The 22,549-nt window shown below is 41.4% G+C and overlaps 2 protein-coding genes across 2 annotated transcripts; both read right to left on the bottom strand.

Moving 5' to 3' along the window:
* Window positions 1–478: 478 nt before the first annotated feature.
* On the bottom strand, window positions 479–1,466 carry LOC130884016 (olfactory receptor 2A12-like). Its single transcript, XM_057784917.1, has one exon. The coding sequence runs from the start codon at window positions 1,421–1,423 to the stop codon at window positions 479–481; it is 945 nt and encodes a 314-aa protein (XP_057640900.1). The 5' UTR covers window positions 1,424–1,466.
* A 12,115-nt stretch (window positions 1,467–13,581) lies between these two features.
* On the bottom strand, window positions 13,582–14,569 carry LOC130884002 (olfactory receptor 2A12-like). Its single transcript, XM_057784898.1, has one exon. The coding sequence runs from the start codon at window positions 14,524–14,526 to the stop codon at window positions 13,582–13,584; it is 945 nt and encodes a 314-aa protein (XP_057640881.1). The 5' UTR covers window positions 14,527–14,569.
* Window positions 14,570–22,549: the final 7,980 nt, after the last annotated feature.

Raw genomic sequence — 22,549 nt, 5'->3', positions numbered from 1 at the left:
CTAAGTCAAAACTCCCTGGCATAGGAGACAAAATGACTACTTATAATGCCAATTGGCATACTAGGAAAATGGGCACAGATTTATCAACAAGTAGATTCGTTAACTGAAATAGTTCCACAGTATGATAGGGCATTTGGCCTGCTTTGTACAGAACAAATATGTATTATATATTCTTAAGAAAAAATTCTTTTTATACAAATCATCCAGAATTATAATCTGGACATATAAAAAATTACAAAAGGGGACATGAGATGAATGACTATGGCCCCATCAATTTCCCAGTTCCTTCGAGATAATAATTCTGACGTCAGCCATCACAGGGCATTTGGCCCCTATGTTTCTGCTTTCAAATTTAGCTCAAAGTTGGGGTTTGTCCCAATTAGTAAAAGTTACCTTGGTTGAAAGGCACAGACCAGTTACATAAGACACTACTATCCCTGTGAATATTCCACTCCATCTTCTCCTGGATCCTGGTTCACTAGTCCACCTCATTGTACCCTATCACCTTGAGAAATGCCCTCTTGATGTCCTTGTTCCTCAGACTGTAGACCACAGGGTTGAGCAAGGCTGTGAAGGCATTGTAAAAGAGTGAGATCTGCTTGTCTCGCTCAGGGGAGTAGCTGGAGTTGGGTCTTATGTAGATGTAAGAGGCTGGACCATAAAAGAGTGTGACCACAGTTAGGTGGGAGGCACAGGTAGAAAAGGCCTTGAAACGGGCTTTGATAGACTTGATCTTGAGAACTGCCATGGCAATATGAACGTAGGAGGCCACTATGAGGGAAATTGGAGTAACAACCACAAAAACACTCAAAATCAGGTCTACCATCTCAATGAGATGTGTATCCATGCAAGCCAGGCTACGCACTGAAGGGCCTTCACAGAAATAGTGGTTGACTTTGTTGGGCCCACAATATGGTAGACTCATGGTGAAGAAAGTATGTAACAAAGCAGAGAGGAAACCACAGACTAAAGACCCAGATGCCAGTCGTATGCACAGTCCCCAGTTGAGGATGACAGTATAATGCAGTGGGTAGCAAATGGCCACATATCTGTCATAAGCCATGACAACAAACAAGGTACACTCAGTAGTAGCCAGAGCACCAAACACATACATCTGCATCCAGCAGCCAGCAAAGGAGATGGTCTGAGATTGAGCAAGAAGATGCACCAACATCAGGGGCATGGTGGTGGTGACATAGCCCATATCCAACATGGCAAGTATACAGAGGAAGAAGTACATGGGAGTGTGCAGATGTGAGTCCAGGCAGATCAGCAGGGTGATGAGTCCATTGCCCATGACTGAGCTCAGGTAGATGAGAAGGAACACAGTGAAGAGGATGCTGTTGGTGGTGGGGTCACTGGAGAAGCCAAGCAGGATAAACTCAGAAACAGTAGTTTGGTTCTGTCCTGGAATCATCCACATGGTGGAGCCTGTAAGAGAATCACATTCATCTATGTGTCACCTGACACAGGCAAGCTATAGAGGCAGAAATGGAAAATACAGGCTGGTGAGATGGCTCAAGGTTAAGAGCACTGACTGCTGTTCTAGGGAATCAGACAGCTCAGAGCTGCATGACTCTAGTTTCAGGTGATCTGACTTCCTCCTTTGGCCTCCACAAGCATGACACACACATGATGCACAGATATGCATGTAGGCAAATAGGTATATACATAAAATAAATAAAAATAATAATACTCTTTAATCAAGAAAATAATGGCAGAGATGTGGTTCTAAGCACATTGTTCAGTTCTGCCTATTCTTCTCAAGTTACTGATCTCCCCAATGCCTCAGTCTCTTCACCTATAAGATAGACTGATGACACTCACTTCTCAGGATGATGATGACTATCTAAAGCATGTCACAGAACTCCTGGAAACAGCACATAACACATAACAGGTCATGTGCAGTCTCATATTCTCATTCCAGCTCCGGTTAGCAGAGGCATAGGATCCCCAGAATAAGAGGACTATCTACACCTACTGAAATGATGAACACTGGGGTCACCTGGGAGACCCCGACTCAATGAATAAGGTGAGAGCAACTGAGGAAGGATCCCAGGTCAGTCTCTGAACACACACACACCACAAACATATGTAAAATAGAGAGTAAACAAGTAGATGAAGAAGACAGACCAATGTCAGTCAGACACAGGCTCACACACAAATAGTCCTATGGATAACACAGAAGCTCACATGTGGCAGGCACTGGAGACATTATAGTCTCCCCCAGGGAATGCTGATGGATCGTGTGGACCTATGAGCAGGAAAGTTACTACTTCTTTTTTTCTCCTACCTCCCTCTGCACACAAACAATCAATTACAGGTGTAATATTGCTTTTAAGTGATAAATCTAAAGAAACTACATTTTCAGATTCAATCTAGATAAATATATCTATTATTTTAGGGGAAACAAAGGTAAGATTTCTTTAAAAGAACATTTCCCTTCAAGAAAAAAGTAATGGTAATCTAGAATAAGCAAAAAAAATACTCAAAATGTTTATACAAAACTTAAAAAACAGAAACATAGCAACAGATGTTCTAGTAGAGCAGTGAACTGTATTTAAAGAGCATTTCACAGGCAGCTGTCCAGTGAGCACTGAGGAGGCTGAGGTTCTCAGCACCATTACATCTGGAAACTACAAAAGAACAGCACAGCACCAATGCCCACCTCCTCTTCTCAATCTCACATCACCACACCCCTGCCAGCCTGGCTACAATAACAGTTTATATACTAGTGACTAGAATAACTAGATCCAAATGAAGAGTAAATGAAATGATCCCTTTAGTGTGTGCCTGGTTGTGCTCCCTAAAGTTGAATACATTAATGCATTGCCCAATAATATAAATATCAAGTGTACTTCTGAAAAAATATGTAAGCACATAGACACATGCAAATACATGCTCGAGGAAAGAAATGCAAGGGAAATTTCTAAACACTGCTCACAATAGTATGAACTAGGATGCCACTCATGTTAACCAGCAAGACAATGACTACGGTGGGAATTGTTTTTGATGGGAGTAGAAATATGAGACTTCAAAGCATCTTCAGTCTCCAATTTCCCTGTCCCATCTCCTCTCCTGACCAGTCTATTGCTCATAACCCTCACGGCTGCCCTTCCTTTCCACCCAGGTCAGGAGCCCATCATCATCTCCCCTGGCATTTCTGCCTCAGTGTCTCCATGTGCCTCCTGCCTCTACATTTTCCTCCAACACATTCTTTAGTTTTTCTTTAACTTTTAAAAATGATTTTCATATAATGTACTTCAATCTTATCCATCCCCTCCTCCAAATTCTTCCAGACCCTCTCCACCTAACTTTATGTCCTTTCTGTACTATTTTTTTAAAACATAACAAACTACAGAAATTGAAAGAAAAAACTAAAAGCAAAACAAAAATATCAAACGGAAACCAAATCCCTGGAGTCATTCTCCTGTTGCTTAGCTGCTCCTGAACATGCATCCAGGAGTAGAGTGTCACTGATTAGCACAGCAACACTGATTGTCCCCTTTCTGACAGGGATCAAATGCAAATAATTTCTTCTTTACGGGCAGAACTTTGTCTCCACTTCCCTTTCTCAGTGCTGGGCATTTTCTTCCTCCACATGTTCTTCACGTTTCATGCAAGGGTTTTTCAAAGTTTTCCCTTTTGCTCCTATCTGGACTGCTGAAAGCCTTTTATGAGCTTCCATGCCTGTCATTTGAGGCAGATGCACAGGTCATTACTAACCTGCTTGCTCTGTGAAGCCTCAGCTTGAAACTGTCTCTTCCATCTCCTGTCTCTCCATTCACAAATCCCAATGCATGCACTCCTGGTATCCCGCATACCTCTGTTTCTCTCAACATTAAGAAGTTCCTAGCTTCTCATCATGGAGGGGACCACCCCCTGCACCATGCCGTCCACACTATGACCACTTCAGGACTCAGAGCAGCCAGGAAATCTTCCCTGATTTGTGCTACCACTGCCAACCCAAATCCAGATAGGATACATTCTGCATTTCTTGTTCATTGGCTGGGGGGATTCTAATGGGGTCTGATATCAATTTTGACACCAAACAACCTGGACAAACTGTTTGTTACTCTCTTGTTAACTGACACCCCACACAGTGTAGAAAGAATTATCTCTGATGGAATATGGCTCTGTGGGTAACTTCCTAAACTTTACAACAATAAGAACAACATATATATATTTATATATTTATAATATATTTATATATACATATATACATATATATTTATATATAATATAAATATATATCTATATGTTTTATATATATATATATATATATATATATATATATATATATATATGTTTGGATTTTCGAGACAGGGTTTCTCCGTAGCTTTTGGTTCCTGTCCTGGAACTAGCTCTTGTAGACCAGGCTGGCCTTGAACTCACAGAGATCTGCCTGCCTCTACCTCCTAAATGCTGGGATTAAAGGCGTGAGCCACCACCGCCCGGCCCAACAACTAATATTTTTTGGGTAAATTATATATCCTACAATTTGTTCCACTACCTTTAGCTTAAAATCACAACAGTTCACTTGTTGGGGAAACTGTTAGTTCATTCCCAGCTGCTCAGACCACAAAATAATCACACAGAAATCTGTATTAATTTAGACAGAAAAGTAAAGGTGATGTGGGATTCCGGGATTCCCCTCTGTATGCTGTGAATACCATTGGTTAATAAAGAAGTTATTTTGGGCCTATAGACAGGGTAGAATATAGCTAGGCAGGAAAACTAAATTGAATGGTGGGAGAAAGAAGACAGAGTCAGAGAGAAGTCATGCAGCCCTGCCAGAGACGATGCCAAACAGAACGTTACCTGGTAAGCCACAACCACATGGTGATACACAGATTAATGGAGCTGGGTTAGTTTAGGATGTAAGAGCTAGTTGGAAATATGCTTAAGCTATTGGCCAAATAGTATTGCAAATAATACAGCTTCTGTGATTATTTTGGTTCTGGGTAGCCGGGAATGAACAAGCAGCATCTCTGCCAACATTCACTGAAAGAAATATCCTGTGTGTTATAGGTGAAAACCTACAGCCTGGAGAAGGCATCTTATTACAGATTAAAATCTCGACATGAGAGACTTGGGAGTTTAGGTGGTGTGACTTCAGAGCCTGTCTCTCAGTCACCTCTGCTTCTAGCACACAGACTCTGAAGTGGGGAGGAGAAGAAGATAAAGTCTTCACATTGTCCATCTAGCTGAGCCTATTGAGACTCAGGACCGGCCAGAGCCCTTCTAGGACAGAGCTGGATGGCTAGTCACAGACCAGCTCTCATGAGATTTCCTCTTGTGTCTGAGTGTGGGAGGCCCTGGGATGTACTGAATGTAGAAAGATCCAAGGTAAGAGAATTCAAGGTTTGATTTCTATGACATAGGGACACCATTTAGGGATCTGCAGCCTGTTATGGTTACGTCACTTACAGCGTCCCAGTAGGATGGTGACCCAATTCCATGAGCCTTGGACTTACATATAAAGACATCAGGATTGGATTACAAGTCAGAAAAATCTACGTGTATTAGCCGTAACCTAAAGTATGAATCTAGATGGTTTAAGAACAGGTGTTCTAGAATATACTCGAATATATAGCAAGATTAAGCCAAGTTAGGTTAAAGCAGTCTAACCACCAACCTTCGCAAAGCAAAATAAAATAAAACAAAATTCATTCAGCTGTAATTCTGTGGTGTGTGAAAACTTCTTTCAAGACATTGATGATCACTGCTCTCTCAGGGATATGGCTTTCGATTTCACTTGGGATCTTTGAGCTCAGGACTCCATATTCTTTATCAACATGATTTGAAACAGAAAACCTATCTATAGATATTTATTGAACTATTACCAGGAGTAAGGAAGAAGAAAGTAAGGACACAGGGTTGAGAAAAAGAAAAAAGGGCAGGCAATGTGGGAAGAGGTTTGCGAGTTTGAAATGTATGCACAGAGGATCTGGAGATGGATGGTTAGGCTAATTATTATCTCTAGACCCACTTTCCTGAACCCCACCCACAAGCTAAACACCAGTGACCACTTTACCGCTTGTAAATCCAGGGACGTTGTCACTGATGGCAGTTTCTAGCTCTTAAGGGGAAGCCCCATAAAACAACTGATTCTTGATTCTTGGCAGCTCAGTCTCCAGAAACATTCCAAGGTGCTGTAGAGTTTAAGGAACTGAGTCTTTCACTTCCTCTACAAGTAGACCAGCCCTGGATCCAAAAGATGGGCCCTATAAAATCCTGGTTAACAAAGGCAAGCTCAAACATCTTCACCTCTTCCCATTGGGATCAGCTGTTGAGGTTTTATGACCTGCCTCCTCTCTGAGCTTCCCCAGGAGAGCTGGGAAAGGGCCATTTCTCTTCCCTGTAGGGATGCTAAGATGATTCCTGGATGCTGTCAACAAGAGCACTACAGGGAGACCCTTGGGGACAGAGCAGGAGGAGACAACCCACATGAGGAATAATGGTGACCTGTTCCCTTTTCTAGACTAACTGGGGACTAAGAGCAGCTCAGAGAAGAGGAGGTGGGATCTGGCCACCTGATTACACAGGTTTAGAAATTAAGCTCTCATTTTGATTTCTCTTTTGCTGCCCAAACCCTGAACCCTGACACTCAGTGAGTCTATGTTTGAATCACAGTCGTCTTCCTTCCTCAGCTACCTTGTGGCAATCCCAACCCTCTCTTCCTAGCTATGTAATATCTGAGCTAGTTACCCAGTCACTCTGGTGCTAATGAAGAGTCATCAATAATGGGACTGGAGGGTGGCTATGAGACAAAGTAGATTTACTGCTTTTGCAGAACATCCAGTTTGTTTCCAAGCACACACATGGCCCATTACAACCATCTATATCTCCAGTTCTAGAGGATCTGGTGCGCTCTTCTGACCTCCCCAGGAACCACAGATGTATGTGCAATATGTACATTCCTGCATGAAAAATGCTCATATAAACAAACTAACAGAGTCAACCATGACATAGCAATATGGAAGTCAGCACTGACATCCCCATGACAATGGAGTGAGAAAACTCTCTGATGGGCTCATGTCTTTTAGATACAAATGAGAATTTGGGTCCAAATATATCAAGCTCTGAAGTACATTCTTTGAACTTGCTATTATTCTGCCTCGGTTGCCTCTTCTGTAGAATTCCAATAGTAACCTCTTCCCTCTAGGCTGGCTAGAAAGTAAAATGTGGTGATGTCAGCCCCTTCTCACAAGATCTGGCCAGTGTTCTATCCCTGCTTCTGTTTGTGTCTTGCTTTCCGAGGATTCAGAAGGAGATGACCAGACAAAAAAGACTTCCTGCTGAGAGCAATTGATTTATAAGGGGCTAGAATTCCTGTGAACTGCTCCTTAAACACAGTCAATAGTCAAAGTTAATTATAAAATAACAGTTAAATAAATTGTATTGGAAACAAGACAGTGTGTAGGTATGTGACTCAGCTGTTTAGCCTCCAAGTAAATAGAATGCTTGAGGTTAGAGTCTGAATCATAGCATTAAAAAAAGTGAAGCCAACAAAATCTCTGAACTCTGCACATCCTGATGAACAACCCCATTTCCCTATGCTCTGTGCTCTAGCAGTTGTTTAGAGTGGCATCTTTGCTGGTTGAAACTGCTGTTCAGTGGCATGTGTTGCAACCATGACATTGGCCATGATGAGTGTATTTATACTTTAGTAATTGCCAATCAGCTCTGATCAGATGCACCTTGGTCCCTGAAGTGCGATTGCCAAGCCTTGTTCCACAGCTCTAACCTCAGCTCTTCTCACTCCTGTTGCTGATCCTGATTATCTCTAGAAGGAAGTGGAGTCCAGGCAGAACTTCTTCTCTCCCAGATAAAGAAACACATTTATAGAGAAGCAGACAGAACCGATTGAGCATCACATATAGAAACAGCCATCCTGGCTCTGTTGAGTTTAGTCTTAGATATTTTATTATAGATTTTTAAGGATGGGCTCAAGAGGAGAGAGGCACACAGACCATTTGCATTAGACATGGAATTCAGCAACATGGCAGCAAAGCATAATAGGAACAGAACTTGAAAAAATGACAAATCCCAAAGTCTCACAGAAAGCAAATTTGGTATCTGGCAAAAGTAAAAGACAGAAGAGTGAACAAAAACCTAGGGTAAGGGAGGAATGATACACCTTCTGGTGAAGACTCCAAAAGGCAAGCAAACATAGCAGAACTCATGGCTGCACCTGAGGGACTGCACACCCTCTCTTTTTAAAGGACTGCAGCACCAAGATATTGTCAAGAATGGTCCTACCTGCCCATTGCACAGACAGTGTACAAAGACCCAGAATATCGGAGTGATTTGGCAAAAATCTGTCAGCTAGCAAATGATAGAACTAACTCCAGGGTCTGGGCACTTGCCTTTTGAGTGAGACTGAATCTGCCATGTCTATCACATGTTTAATTGTGTGAGTTCAACCTAATGATAGTACATGGAGTCTAACAAAAAAAAAAAAAAAACCCACTACTGCTATTCAGAGCCTGGCCTACTCCATGGTGGTCATGTTACTACCCCAGAGGTCAGCATGAAGGAACAGTCAAACTCTAGAGGTCTTCATCTGCACTAGGTAGACCCACAGGCCTAAAGGAGAAGATGGTAAGCTTGGAAAAAAAGAGAAGACAGCAGGCCCATAGCTCTCACAACCAGGGACTTCTTAATTGGTCCCCAGCTAACAATGCCTCATTAATGGACCATGTAAGAATATACTCATTTGGTAAGATGAGCACTTCAAAATGTGTTCCGGTTTTATATCTAGAGAAGGAAGTGAAGATGACCATGACAATCAGTGAGAGGATGGCCTGGGAAAGGAGCACACAGGTGTCTGCAGAGAATGTCACCCCATCCACTTAATTCTTCACACCCTTTTCTCTTGAGGACACCTTTGATGAGGATCCACATGAGACAGAAACATCTTAACATTCTTTCCATTTCTAAGAAGGCTACCCACAGATCTTTCCACACTCATTTTGTACAATTTACTATTATACTCCATGGATGTTCATTACCAATGTAACTAGCCCATGGACCAAAATGCACTCATCAATATAGACTCTTACCCTGGAGAAATTTGTTCTTCCAAATCAAATGACATGGATAGTGTTCTGTCCCTGGATGGGTTTCTCCTCACTTCTATCTTCAAGCACATCCCAGAAACAGGGAACAGTGCTTTGCTGGCCATGTTCAGGTTTGACAGAAATGTCACATATTGTATTATGTGTTACCATTATGAGTTTTCTAACTTTCTTTTCTTCCTCAATTTACAATAGGGAACTGATCATGGGGACCACAGACTCACCTGTGGAAGGGAAGTAGCCACGAAGACCACTTGGGCCATTTGCTTGTATAACCTACTTGTGCCTTCATGGACTTGGAGATAGCTGTGTGTCCACAGTGACATTTTATCATAACAACTTTGAGATCCAGTAAATGTATGCTCAGTCAAGTATGAGGTGACAGTCCAAGCAGCCAACTGCCCCTGTCTCCTCCATAGTTTTGGAAGTTTCTTGCCATGTACTCCCTGTTTACTCAGGTAAAATTTTATCCCATGGGTAGCTGATGGGGGTTAAAGACTCTGTAGTTACCTGTTTGTATAACTAGATAGTTATAGCTACATTTTTTTTGTTACCAAGTTCAGGAAAGAAACTTACAAAAGAGATGTAAAGTTTATGAGGTTGAGAGTCATAAAAACTTACATTTTTTTCTAAGAAAAATATTTTAAGGTCTAAACATTTATAGGTTTGTAATAAAAGTCAAAAAAGAAATGGTTTAGGTATAAAACTTTGAATTCATCATGATAGGATGGAAAATAATTTCTCTGCATTTGCCAAATACTAACTGATTGGACACTGTAAATGTAATTCTTTCTTTTCTTTAAAAATGGTGTACATCTCCTTATTTTCCAGTCTATCAAATATCATTGTTTATATTGTTATCCAATAATCCTAACTTTTTATTTTCACATTTGTATTAAATAATTTACTTTTCATTTTACATACCAACCCCATTTTCCCCTCCCTCTCCTTCTCTCACCCCTCCAACCCCCCACTTCCTACACCCATCTACTTCTCAGAGGGGGTAAGGCCTCCCTCAGGGAGTCAACGAAGTCTGGCGTACCAACTTAAGGCAGAACCAAGCCCCTACCCTCCACATTAAGGCTTAGCAAGGCATCCCCATATAGGGAATGGGCTCCAAAAAGCCAGTTCAAGAACCTGGGATGCTCCTGCCAAGCCCCTCCACCAACAGATAAAGCCACATAACTGTTAGCCACATTCAGGGGGTCTAGTTCAGTCACAGGCAGGTTCCTCAGCCATCAGTTCATAATCTGTGAGCATCCCCTAGCTCAGGTCAGTTGTGTCTGTAGTTCTCTCCATCTTGCTCTTGACCACACTCCTTGTTCACATAATTCCTCCTCCCTTTCCTCAACTGAACTCCAGGAGCTTAGCCAAGTACTCGGCCATGAATCACCATATCTGATTCCATCAGTTACTGGACATAGGTACTGTGATGATAATTAGGATAGTCACTAATCTGATTAAAGGGAAAGGTCCTTTCAGACACCTTCTCCACTATTGCTAAGAGTCTTAGCTAGGCTCATCCTTGTGGATTACCAAGAATTTCTCTAACACCAAGTTTCTGCCTAACTCCATAATGGCTCCTTCCATCAAGATATCTCTTTCATTACTCTCCCCTTCTGTACCTCCTGCAACTCTGTCTTCTTGATCCTTCATGTTCCCATCCTCTCCCGTCTGTCTCCTTCCCATTTAACCAGAAGATCTTAACTATTTTCCTCCCTGGGACTCCACATGTGTGTCCCTCTTAGGGTCTCCCTTTGCTCAAGATCCTTAGCCATCAGTTAAATGCAAATTAAAATGACTCTGAGATACCATCTTATACCTATCAGAATGGCTAAGATAAAAAAAAAACACTGCTGGCATATTATGTTGGAGAGGATGCAGAGTAAGGAGTATTCTCATTTATTGATGCACAAACTTGTACAATCACTTTGGAAATGAGTATGGTGGTCTCTCAGAAAACTGGTAATCAATCTACCTCAAAACTTAGCAATACCACTCTTTGACATATAATGAAATGATGCACAATCATCCACAAGGATGTTTGTTCAACTATGTTCATAGAAACGTTATTTTGTAATAGCCAGAATCTAGAAACAACCTAGATACCCACCAACTGCAGAATAGATAAAGAAAATGTGGTGCATTTACAAAATGGAGTACTACGAAGCAGTAAAAAGCAATGGCATCTTGAAATTTGCAGACAAATGGATGGAACTAGAAAAAAATCCTGAGTGTGGTAACTCAGACACAGAAAAGCAAACATGGCATGTTACTCACGCTTGCATGTGATGTGTAAAGCAAAGGATAACCAAACTCTAATCCACAGTCCAGAGAAGCTAGGTAAAAAGGAAATGTAATTCTTATTTAATAATTGTTCTTATTGATATAGTTTTATTGTGCTAGAATTAACATTTCCATTTAACTTAGATAAAAGGGAGAAATGTTGTGAAATATTTGATCACTTTATTTGAAAGACATCTCTTTATTGGTTTAATAAGACCTGAATGACCAATAGCTAGGTAGGAGAGAATAGACAGGATATCTGGGGAAAGAGAGGAACTCTGGATGAATTCAGGCTCACAAGGAAGATGCCGACAAGATGTGAAACATGTCAGACAAACAAGATAGAAGAGATGTAAAAGGCAACCTGGAAAAATTCACATTAATAGAATCAGTTAAATCCAGATTAATAGAATCAGTTAATTTAGGTTATGAGAAGTAGTTGGGGAATAAGCCAAAGATAAAGGACAAACTTTCATAATTAATAATAAGGCTCCATGTCATTGTTTGAGGGCTGGCAGTCGAAGAAATTTTGAAGAAAAAGTCTGATTGCACACATGGATATCCACATGAAGAAGAATGTAACTGGGCCCTTGCCACACACCATACAAAACAATTAATTCAGAAAAAATCAAAATCTAAAAGAAACTATAAAAACAAAACATGGGAGTAATTTTCATGACATTGGATAACGAAACAATTTCTTAGCTCTACTACAAAACAGCAAGAGAGAAAAGTGCTTGGTCACGTGGAGTGGAGTATTCGTATAACACCAGCACTAGGTCAGATGTTGGAGGATCTGTGAGTTTGATGCCAACATGTTCCACATCGTGAGTTCTAGAAGAGACAGGGCTACTCAAGGAGAATCTCTGTTTTTTAAAATATATGATTTGCATTTTACCAAATATCATCAAAGGATATCGTCAAAGATGAAAAATTCTCCTAGGTGTGGTTTCCCATCCTATAATCCCAGCGCTGGTGAAGACAAGAAAGAAAAACTGGAAGTTCAAGGTTATCTTCAATAATGTGTAAAGTTCCAGGCTAGCCCATATTTACAAGAATTCTCAAAAACAATTCTAAGAGTAAACAATAGTAAGGAATATTAACGATGAATGTAGAGTACCCATTATCCAGAAATATACCAAAGAATAGAACTAGAGGGCCTGAGGCCTCCTTAGGAAAGAATAGTTCAGGCACTAAATCAAAGAGGAATCTGCTGATTGAAGTTAAGAGCTTCTCTGAAAGCCGGGTGGTGGTGGCGCACGCCTTTAATCCCAGCTCTCGGGAGGCAGAGGCAGGAGGATCTCTGGGAGTTCGAGGCCAGCCTAGTCTACAAGAGCTAGTTCCGGGACAGGCACCAAAGCTACAGAGAAACCCTGTCTCGAAAAACAAAAAACAAACAAACAAAAAACAAAAAACAACAAAAAATAAAAAGCTTCTCTGAAAATGAGAGGCAATCCATTCCCTCCATCAGAAAATGCTAGAAAGGGAGCCAGCAGTCAGCAGTCATGGTTGCACATGCCCTTGGCTGCTGCCTATGAGGAGAAGAGTTGAGAAGGTTCTGATGAGAACCCAGATCCCTTCACTTCCGGCATTGCAGCATTTGACAGAAGAGGCCATCAGGTTCCCCATAGACCACACTGAATTTTTATGTGAAATTAGTTCTCTGAGCTATATTGGTTCTGTTCCACAATCCATCAGCTTACCTCTATTCTGACAACACTGCTGTGCTACTTAGAATACAGTGCCTCAGCCTCTGCTGTCTCTACTATCATGCTATCCACAGTTAACATGTTTTGTGTTAGTTTGTATGTATGCTTTTGATTTCTAGGAGCTATATCAGGTTACAAAATGCACATGACTTTCTGCCTTCTAAGGAGAGGGGTCAATATATTAAACCATAGCCACAGAGCTTGTATTACTTCCCGCTACACAAAAACTTCCCACCTTCTGTTGTCAGGCTGGACCATACTACTTCCTTTGGCCAAGAGAATGTGTGGACAGAGAAGCAGGTCACTCTTGAGAAGCTGAGTCACTGTCAGTTTATCCACTGTTCCTTTACCTCTGATCTAGGAGGTTATGTTGGATATAAGGTTCCTCCTTCAGGATGGGTGTAAGAGAACAGCAGGTCATTCCACAGAACAATTAAATCAAGATGCTTTTCCTTTACCAAAAAGTGGATAATCCACTCCAGCATCTCCTGGATCCTGGCTCACTAGTCCACTCTACCATGTGCCATCACCTTGAGAAACGCCCTTTTGATGTCTTTGTTTCTCAGACTGTAGACCACGGGGTTAAGCAAGGCAGTGAAGGTATTATAAAAGAGTGAGATCTGCTTGTCTCGCTCGGGGGAGTAACTGGAGTTGGGCCTCATGTAGATGTAAGAGGCTGGACCATAGAAGAATGTGACCACAGTCAGGTGGGAGGCACAGGTAGAGAAAGCCTTGCAGCGGGCTTGGGTGGATTTGATCTTGAGAATAGCCATGGCAATATAAATATAGGATGTCATAATGAGGGAAATTGGAATAAGACACATAAGAATACTCAAGACCTGGTCAACCATCTCAATGAGATGTGTATCCATGCAAGCCAGACTACGCACTGAAGGGCCTTCACAAAAGTAGTGGTTGACTTTGTTGGGTCCACAATATGGTAGACTCATGGTGAAGAATGTATGTAACAAAGCAGAGAGGAAACCACAGACCAAAGACCCAGTTGCCGACTCTATGCACAGTCCCCAGTTGAGGATGACAGTATAATGCAGTGGGTAGCAAATGGCCACATATCTGTCATAAGCCATGATAACAAACAACATGCTCTCAGTAGCAGCCAGGGCACCAAACACATACATCTGCATCCAGCAGCCAGCAAAGGAGATGGTCTGAGATTGAACAAGAAGATGCACCAACATCTGAGGCATGGTGGTGGTGACATAGCCCATATCCAACATGGCGAGTATACAGAGGAAGAAGTACATGGGAGTGTGCAGATGTGTGTCCATGCAGATCAGCAGGATGATGAGCCCATTGCCCATGACTGAGCTCAGGTAGATGAGAAGGAACACAATGAAGAGGATGCTGTTGGTCGTGGGGTCACTGGAGAAGCCCAGCAGGATAAACTCAGAAACCCAGCTTTTGTTCTGTCCTGGAATCATCCACATGGTGGGTCCTGTAAGAGAGTCACATTCATCTATGTGTCACCTGACATAGGCAAGCTATAGAGGCAGAAAGGGGAGATCCAGCCTGGTGAGGTGGCTAAAAGTTTAAGAGCACTGACTGCTCTTCCATGGACTCAGACAACTCAGAACTATCTGTGCCTCCAATTCCAGGTAAAGTGACTCCCTCCTCTCACAAGCACAGGTCAGACACACATATGCTCACAAGCATGTATGTAGGCAAAAACACATACACATAAAATTAAAACACTTTTTAATTAGGAAAAGAATGGTTGGCATGTGAGTTCTAAGCATTTTTCTCAAGTTACTGAACCTCCCAATGTCTCAGTCTCTTCACCTATCAAATGTGTCTGATGACAAAAATGTCTCAAGAGAGTGAGGAATATTGAAAGCATTTCACATAACTCATGGAACCAGAATATAACACATGACATGTGTGCAGTCTCACAGTCTCATTCTATCTCTGGAAGGCAGAGACGGGATCTGCAGAATAAGACAGCTAACTACTGAAGTCATGGGCACTGGATTCAACTGAGAGACCCTGTCTCAAGGAATAAGGTGAGTGCAGTTGAGAAAGAACACCATGTCAGTCTCTCAACACACACACATACACGCATGCATACATACATAAATACACACACATACATGCATGCATACATACATAAATACACACACACATACACGCAAGCATACATACATAAATACACACACACACACAGGTACTGCAGACATATGTAAAAGAGGGTAAGCATATAGATGAAGGAGTCAGAGCTAATGTCAGGCAGACACAAGCTCTCATGCTTGTAGTCCTATGGGCAATGATAGAAGTTTGTGCATAATACAATGGAGATTCTGTAGTCTTCCCAAGGAATGCTGATGGATCATGGAGTATGGTAGCAGGAAAGTCACTTATTCTTTTTCCACTCCCATCTCCCTGTGTACAGAAACATTCAATTCTAAGTAACTCTAAAACATCCATTATTTTATTTATATTCAAGCATGATAAATACATCTATCCATTATTTTGGGGGAAGCAAAGGTAAGATTTCCTTAAAAGAGCACTTTCCTTTAAGGGAAAAATAATGGTAATTTAGAATAAGCAATGGTACCCAAAATACTTATAGAGAGAATTAGAAAAGCACAAACATGCTCCCACAGAACAGTGAACCACATTTAAAGGGCATTTCACAGGCAGCTGTCCAGTGAGCACTGAGGAGGCTGAGGCTCTCAGCACCATTACATCTGGAAACTACAAAAGAACAGCACAGCGCCAACGCCCACCTCCTCTTCCCAGTCTCACATCACCACACCCCTGCCAGCCTGGCTACGATAACAAAATCTAGTGTTCACAAGAGTAACTGGATCCAGTGGGAGTGTGAATCAAAATGATCCTTTTAGTGTGTGCCTGGTTGTGTTCCCTGATGTTGAACACAGTTGATGCATTGCCTAGCAGCAGAAACATCAAGTATATTTCTGAAACAACATGTAAACACAAAGGTTCCTACAAACACATGCTCAAGGAAAGACATGTACAGGAAATTTCCTAAGACTACTCAAAATAGTCTGAACCTCAGCACCACTCATGCTAACCAGCAAGATAATGGTTAAGGCAGGAATTGCTCTGATGGGAGTAGAAACATGAAAGAGATTCCTAGACATCCTCAGTCTTCTCTTTCCCTGTCCCCATCCCCTCTCCTGACCAGTCTACTGCTCATAACCCTCACAGCTGTCCTTCCTTTCCTCCCAGGTCAGGAGCCCATCATCTCTGCCAGCATTTCTGCCTCAGCATCTCCATGTGTCCCTTGTCTTTTAATATTCCTCCTCAATACAGTCTTTTCTTTTTTTGAATTTTTAAAATTTATTTTCATATAATATACTTGGATCATATCCTTCCCTTCCCCCAACTTCTCCCAGACTCTCTCCACCCAACTTTGTGTTTTTTTAACCTCTCATACTTTCCTTCAAGACAAACAAAACAATCTACAGAAATTAAAAAAATAAACTAAAAGAAAGAAAAAAATCTACCACATCTATGGAGCCAGTCTCCTGTTGACAAACTGATCCTGAGCATGCGTCCAGTCATAGACTGTAACTAGTATGCATAGTGACATGCTATATAAGAAAATTGATTGTCCGTTCCTGATAGGAATCAATTGCAATTAAATTATTATTATTATTATTTAGTGGCAGAGTTTTGTGTCCACTTCCCTTTCTCATTGCTGGGCATTTGTCTTCCTCAGCATGTTCTTCATTTGATTTCTGCAGTGGTTTTTCGAAGTTTCCATATCGCTCATGTCTGGCTGCTGTTAAAAGCCTTTTATGAGTTCCCATGCTCTGTCATTTGAGTTGGATGCACAGGTTATTACTAAACCACTGCCCTGTGGAGGCTAGCCTCAGCACAGAACTCTCTTTTATCTTCTCTTTCTCTCTCCACACACAAATCCCCATGCATGGGCTCCTGGTATTCTGCATGCCTCTGTCTCTTTCATACATTAAGAATTCCCTAACTTCTCCTGGAGGGGATACTCCCATGTTCACTGTGTTGCTCAATCCGTGACCACAGCAGGACTCAGATAGTCCAGGAAGCCTTCCCTGTTGTGCTACATCCTCCACCCTAACACAGGTAAGATGCAACCTGCATTTCTTGCTCACTGGGTGGTTGCCATCTGAAGAATCCTGGGCAGTGGGGGTTCTTACATCAGTTTGACAACAAAAAGACCTGGGCAAACCCATTGTTTGTGTCTTGTTAACTGAAACCCCACACAACTAAGGAGAAATGATCTCTGATGGGCGGTGGCTGTATGGGGGATTTCCTAACCTTTCTAATAATAAAATCAACTAATATCTATTTTAGATAATTTATGTGTTCCATCCAATGATCCACTAACTTTAGTTTAACAACACAGCAGTTCTCTTGAGGAAGCGTTTTTACCTGTGTGTTATATGTGAAATCCTAAGGATTGGAGCAGGCTGTTTCAGATTGCAAGCTCAGCACGGTGGAAGTGTTAGTTTAGGGGTGTGACATCAGCCCCTGCCTCTCACTCACCTTCTCTGCTTCTGACTCACAGGCTCTGAAGTAGGGAGGTGAAGATCAAGTCCATTGTCCATCAAGTTGAGTTTATTGAGATTCAGCACAGGCCAGAGCCCTCCTAAGACAGAGTTGGACAGCTAGCTATAGACTAGCTTTTGTGGAGCGATTTTCTCTCTGTCTGAATGTGGGAGGCCCTGAGCTGTACTGAAAGTAGAAGGATCCAGGGAAATAGGATTTGAGGCATAATTGCTATGGCATGGGGAAACAATTTAGTCACCCACAGTCTGTTATGGTTTCCCAGCCCAGTGATATTTGATTTTGCTTACAGTGTCACGGCAGGATGGTGACCCAATCCTATGAACCTAGGAGTCACAGATAAAGATATCAGGAGGGCGTTGTACAGATAAAGATATCAGGAGGGCGTTGTAGGCAACCCTCACCAAAAATCTATATCTATTAGTATTACCCTACAAAGCCTGAATCTTGACGGTATAAGATCAGGGGTTCTAGGATATACTTGATTATAGCAAGATTAAACCAAGCTAAGCTATAGTAGACTAACCATTTCCCTTTCCTTCCCTTCCCTTCCCAAAACAATATGATTTCTCTGCCCACAAAGTGTATGAAGCTGTGCCTCTGTGGTGTGATGTCTTTTTCAAAGACATTGACCTTCATTGCTCTCTCAGGAATATGACTTTCTGCTTTACTTGAGATCTTTGAGCTCAGGTCTCCATACCTTTATGCCTCAATATGATTTAAAACAGACAAACAATCTGTAAATATTTATTAAATTTAAAAAGGGAGGAAAAGAGAAGGAAGTAGGACACAAGGTTGAGAAAAAGAGCAAAGAAGAGCAGCCAACAAGGGCAGAGTTCTGGGGAGTGTGAGATGTATACACAGAGACCTGGAGATGGATGGCTTGACTATTATCTCCAGACCCACAGATGCCTGAACCCTGCCCATAAGAAAACCATCAGTGGTCACCTTACCACTTGTAAATCCACGGATTGTGTCACTGAGTGGCAGTTTCTTGTTGTTATGGGGAAAACCCATAAAGCAACTGAGTACAGAGTGATAGGATTCTAGGCAGCTCAGTCTCCAGAGAAATTCCAAGGTGCTGTAGAGTGTGAGGGACTGGGTCCCTCTCTTTTTCTGAAAGTAGGCCAGCCCCGGCTCCTGAAGACTTTACCCATAAATTCCTTCTTAATAAAGGCAAACTCAGACCTCTTCATCTCTTACCAGTGGGACCAGCTCCTAAGGTTTTATGACTCTGCCTCCTTTCTGAGCTTTCCTAGGAGAGCTGAGAAAGGGCCATTTCTGTTCCCAGTAGGGATGCCAAGACATCCCTGGATGCTGTCAACAAGAGCACTACAGGGAGACCCTTGGGTGGCAGAGCAGAGGGAAGCAATTCACAGACGTAGGAGTGGTGACCTGTTCCCTTTTCTAGACTAATTGGGGGAATAAGAGCTGTTCAGAGAAGAGGAGCTGGGACCTGGTCACCTGATACACAGGTCAAGGACTCAAGTTCTCATTCTGGTTCCTTTTTTACTTCCCAAAACCTGAGCCCTGACACTCAATGATATCATGTGTAAGTCACACTCCTCTCCTTCCTCAACGACGTTGGGGCAGTCATAGTCCTCCTTTCTCTGCTGTGTAATATCTGGGCAAGTTACCCAGAACCTCTGGTGCTAATGAAGAGATAAGAAGAGTGGGAGCTGGAGGATGCTTATGAGAAAAACAGGATTTGCTAATCTTGCAGAACATTAAGTTGGGTTCCTAGCACAGACATGGCAGTTCAAATCATCTATATTTCCAGGGACCAGAAATACCTGTGATGTACATATGTATGTATGTGTGTATGTGTGTATGTGTGTATGTGTGTATGTATGTATGTATGTATGAATGTATGTATAGGTAAAATGCTGATACACTTAAAAAAACAAATAAAAACAGTCAACCATGACATAGCAGCATGGAAGTCAGCAGTGACATCTCCATGAGATTGCAGTGAGAAAACTCTCCAAGGGGCTCCTGCCTTTTAGATGCAAGTAAGAATTTGGGTCCAAATATATCAAGCTCCTGAGTATGTTCTCTTGACCTTGCTGTTATTCTGCCTCAGTTACCTCTTCTGTGAAATTCCAATAATAATCTCTTCCCTTCTAGGCTGGCTAGAAAATAAATGTGATGATGTCACCGCCCTGCTACACGTTCTGTCCAGCGTTCCCTGACTTGGAATCTCCATCCCTGTCTGCTGTCTGTGTCTTGGTTTCCTAGGTATTCAAAAGGAGAAGACTGGACTATAAAGTATTCCTGTTGAGCATGATTTATTGATAAGGGGTTAGAATTCCTGTGAGCTACTACTTAAACACAGCCAATAGTAAAGGCTAATCATGAAATGACAAATAAATTGTATTGGAAACAGAGACAGAGTGCCTAGGATTGTGGCTTAGCTGTATAGCACCCAAGTAAAGACAATTTCTGAGGCTAGAGTTTAAATCATAGCATTTTAAAGGCAACACAAGCTCTGATCTCTACACACCCTGAGGAGCAACTCCATTTCCCTGTGCTCTGTGTTCTAGCAGTTGTTTAGTGTGATACCTTTGCTGGTTGAAACACTGTATAATGACATGTAATCTCAACTGCTGCTCAGTGGCATGTGTTGCAGTCATGGCACTGGCCATCATAGGTGCATTTACACCTTAGTAGTTGGCAATCAGCACTAATTAGAAGCACCCTGGCCCCTGCAGTGCTGTTACTAAGCCTTTTTTCACAGTTCTGACCCCAACTCTCCTCACTCCTGTTGTTGATCCTCATCAGCTCTGAGAGGCAATCAAGCCCAGCATAGATTTTTCTACACCTTGATTAATAAAGAAACAGATTCACAAAGAAAAAGACAGAAGTCATTGAGTATCACATATAAAATGACACAGCCACCATGCTCTGTTGGTTTTAGTCACTGAGATTTTATTATGGAATCATAGAGAGGGACTCAAAAGGGAGAAAGAAACACAAAACATTTGTATTAGACATGGATTTCTACAACATGGCAGAGAAAAAGTCACATGTGGAGACAGAAATTGGAAATGTGAAAAAACCCCAAGCCTCATAGAAAACATATTTGAGATCTGGCAAAAGAAAAAAAAAAAAGGTCAGAGGAAAAATGTAATAAAATGATAATAAAATGAAAAAAGTGTTATTGTTGGTTCTTCTGTCTTTCTGGGTGAGGACTCAGAAAGGTAAGCAGACATAACATGGCATCATGGTGATTTAAATAACTGCAGTACGAAGAGATTCCTAAGCATGGCCCTACCTGCCCATTTCACAGATAGTGAAAAGTGACCCAGAAGACATGAGTTATTTGACAAATGTCACTCATTTAGTGAATGGCAGAACTATCTCTAGGGCCTGGCCACTTACCACTTGGTGAGGTTGAATGTGCCATGTCTATGGTATGCTTAATTGTGTGAGTTCAAGCTATTGGCTGTACCTCTGCTCTAACCAAAAATTCTTCTGCTACTCAGAGCTGAGCTAGTTTCACAATGGTCATGAGACCAACCCAGAGGTCAGCGTGAAGTAAAGGTAAAACTCAAGAGGTTCCATTCTGTATCAGAAGGACCCACAGACCTAAGGAGAGGAGGGTAAGCTTCATGAAGAAAAGGCAGCAGATCCACAGCTCTCACAACAGGGACGCCTTAACTGGCCCCCAGATGTCAATGCCTCATTAATGTATCACTACATGGCTGCTCATTTAATTATGGATAGCATCAGAAAAAAAGGATGGTAAAACAAAACAGAAACATTTTTCTCTATCAATATATATTTTTTTCTATATGTATCTAAATAAATAATAGCTTTAATGTGTGTATATGTGTGTTTTATGGGGGTGATTAATTTCACGAAGTCATTTGAAGATAATGGTTCATGTAATAGAAGACTATATCATTAATGTGTCAGTACACCCTAAATAGATACAAAGATTCAGTGTTTCTCTCTTATAATTTTAGCAGTCTTTTGAAATTGCCAAATGGGTCCTCGAGTTCACTGGAAAGTGCGAGGGTCCCTAAAGAGGCCTGTGGTTGTCTGACTAACAATGGTTCCACAGGCTCATATATTTGAACACTTAGACTTTTCTTGACAGTGAGGCATGTCCACTTCTGGTAGCATCAATTACTTCAGAGTGGTTAATGGTTTTGAATAAACTCGTTATGGGAATTTGCTTTCAATTGGAAAAGGCTAGTCATTTGGGTAAGAAACTTCTTTTGCTTGGACTGCTCTTAGTGTGCTGTATGAAATGGATGTGCAGGACCCACAGAAAAATGGCTGCTAAACTATCCAAAAGATGGGATGTTCTTTCAGAGTTCCTGACTCATGAAAGAGTCTACCAGACATTCTGGAGGATACTGAATAAAGTGACTGACAAACTGTTAATATAGGTTAAACAGTCTTCCGAATTTCCTGCTTCATAGAAATGTTTGCCAGATACTAAGTCCTGTAGGCTAAAGATGAATGCCCCAACATTGCAGAGAAACATTGGGTGACTGTCCTTGCAGCAAGATGTCTCTGTCAATTCTAAAGTTTTGGAAGTTGCTTACAATGTGCTTCTTGATTACTTAGGTAATATTATACCTTTCTGGAGTCTTTGATGACGTTGAAGAAGATAGTGATAATTATAATCTTACTTAGTTATGATAGAGGATAAAATAGATACAAAACTTTAGGCTCACAAGGATAAAATAGATGATAGAAAATTTTCTTTATTTTTGTCACATATGAATAAACTAAATATTACAAGTGTAATTCTTATTTGATACCTGTATTATTATATGTAATTTTACTATGTTTAATTTAAAACCTTCCATTTTAATTAGACTGAAAAAGGAAAATGATGTGGGATGTCCTTCTGTATATGTGTTGCATTTATTCATTGATGAATGAAGCTGTTTGGGTCAATGACTTAACAGAGTAAGGTCAAGTGGG

This window comes from Chionomys nivalis, chromosome 11, assembly GCF_950005125.1.
Source record: "Chionomys nivalis chromosome 11, mChiNiv1.1, whole genome shotgun sequence".
In the NCBI taxonomy this organism is placed as follows: Eukaryota; Metazoa; Chordata; class Mammalia; order Rodentia; family Cricetidae; genus Chionomys; species Chionomys nivalis.
This window is presented reverse-complemented; position numbering and strand designations above follow the sequence as displayed.

Excerpts from the sequence above, each read along its gene's own strand:
- LOC130884002 (XM_057784898.1), bottom strand. The coding sequence starts at position 14,526 with ATGTGGATGATTCCAGGACAGAACAAAAGCTGGGTTTCTGAGTTTATC.
- LOC130884016 (XM_057784917.1), bottom strand. The coding sequence starts at position 1,423 with ATGTGGATGATTCCAGGACAGAACCAAACTACTGTTTCTGAGTTTATC.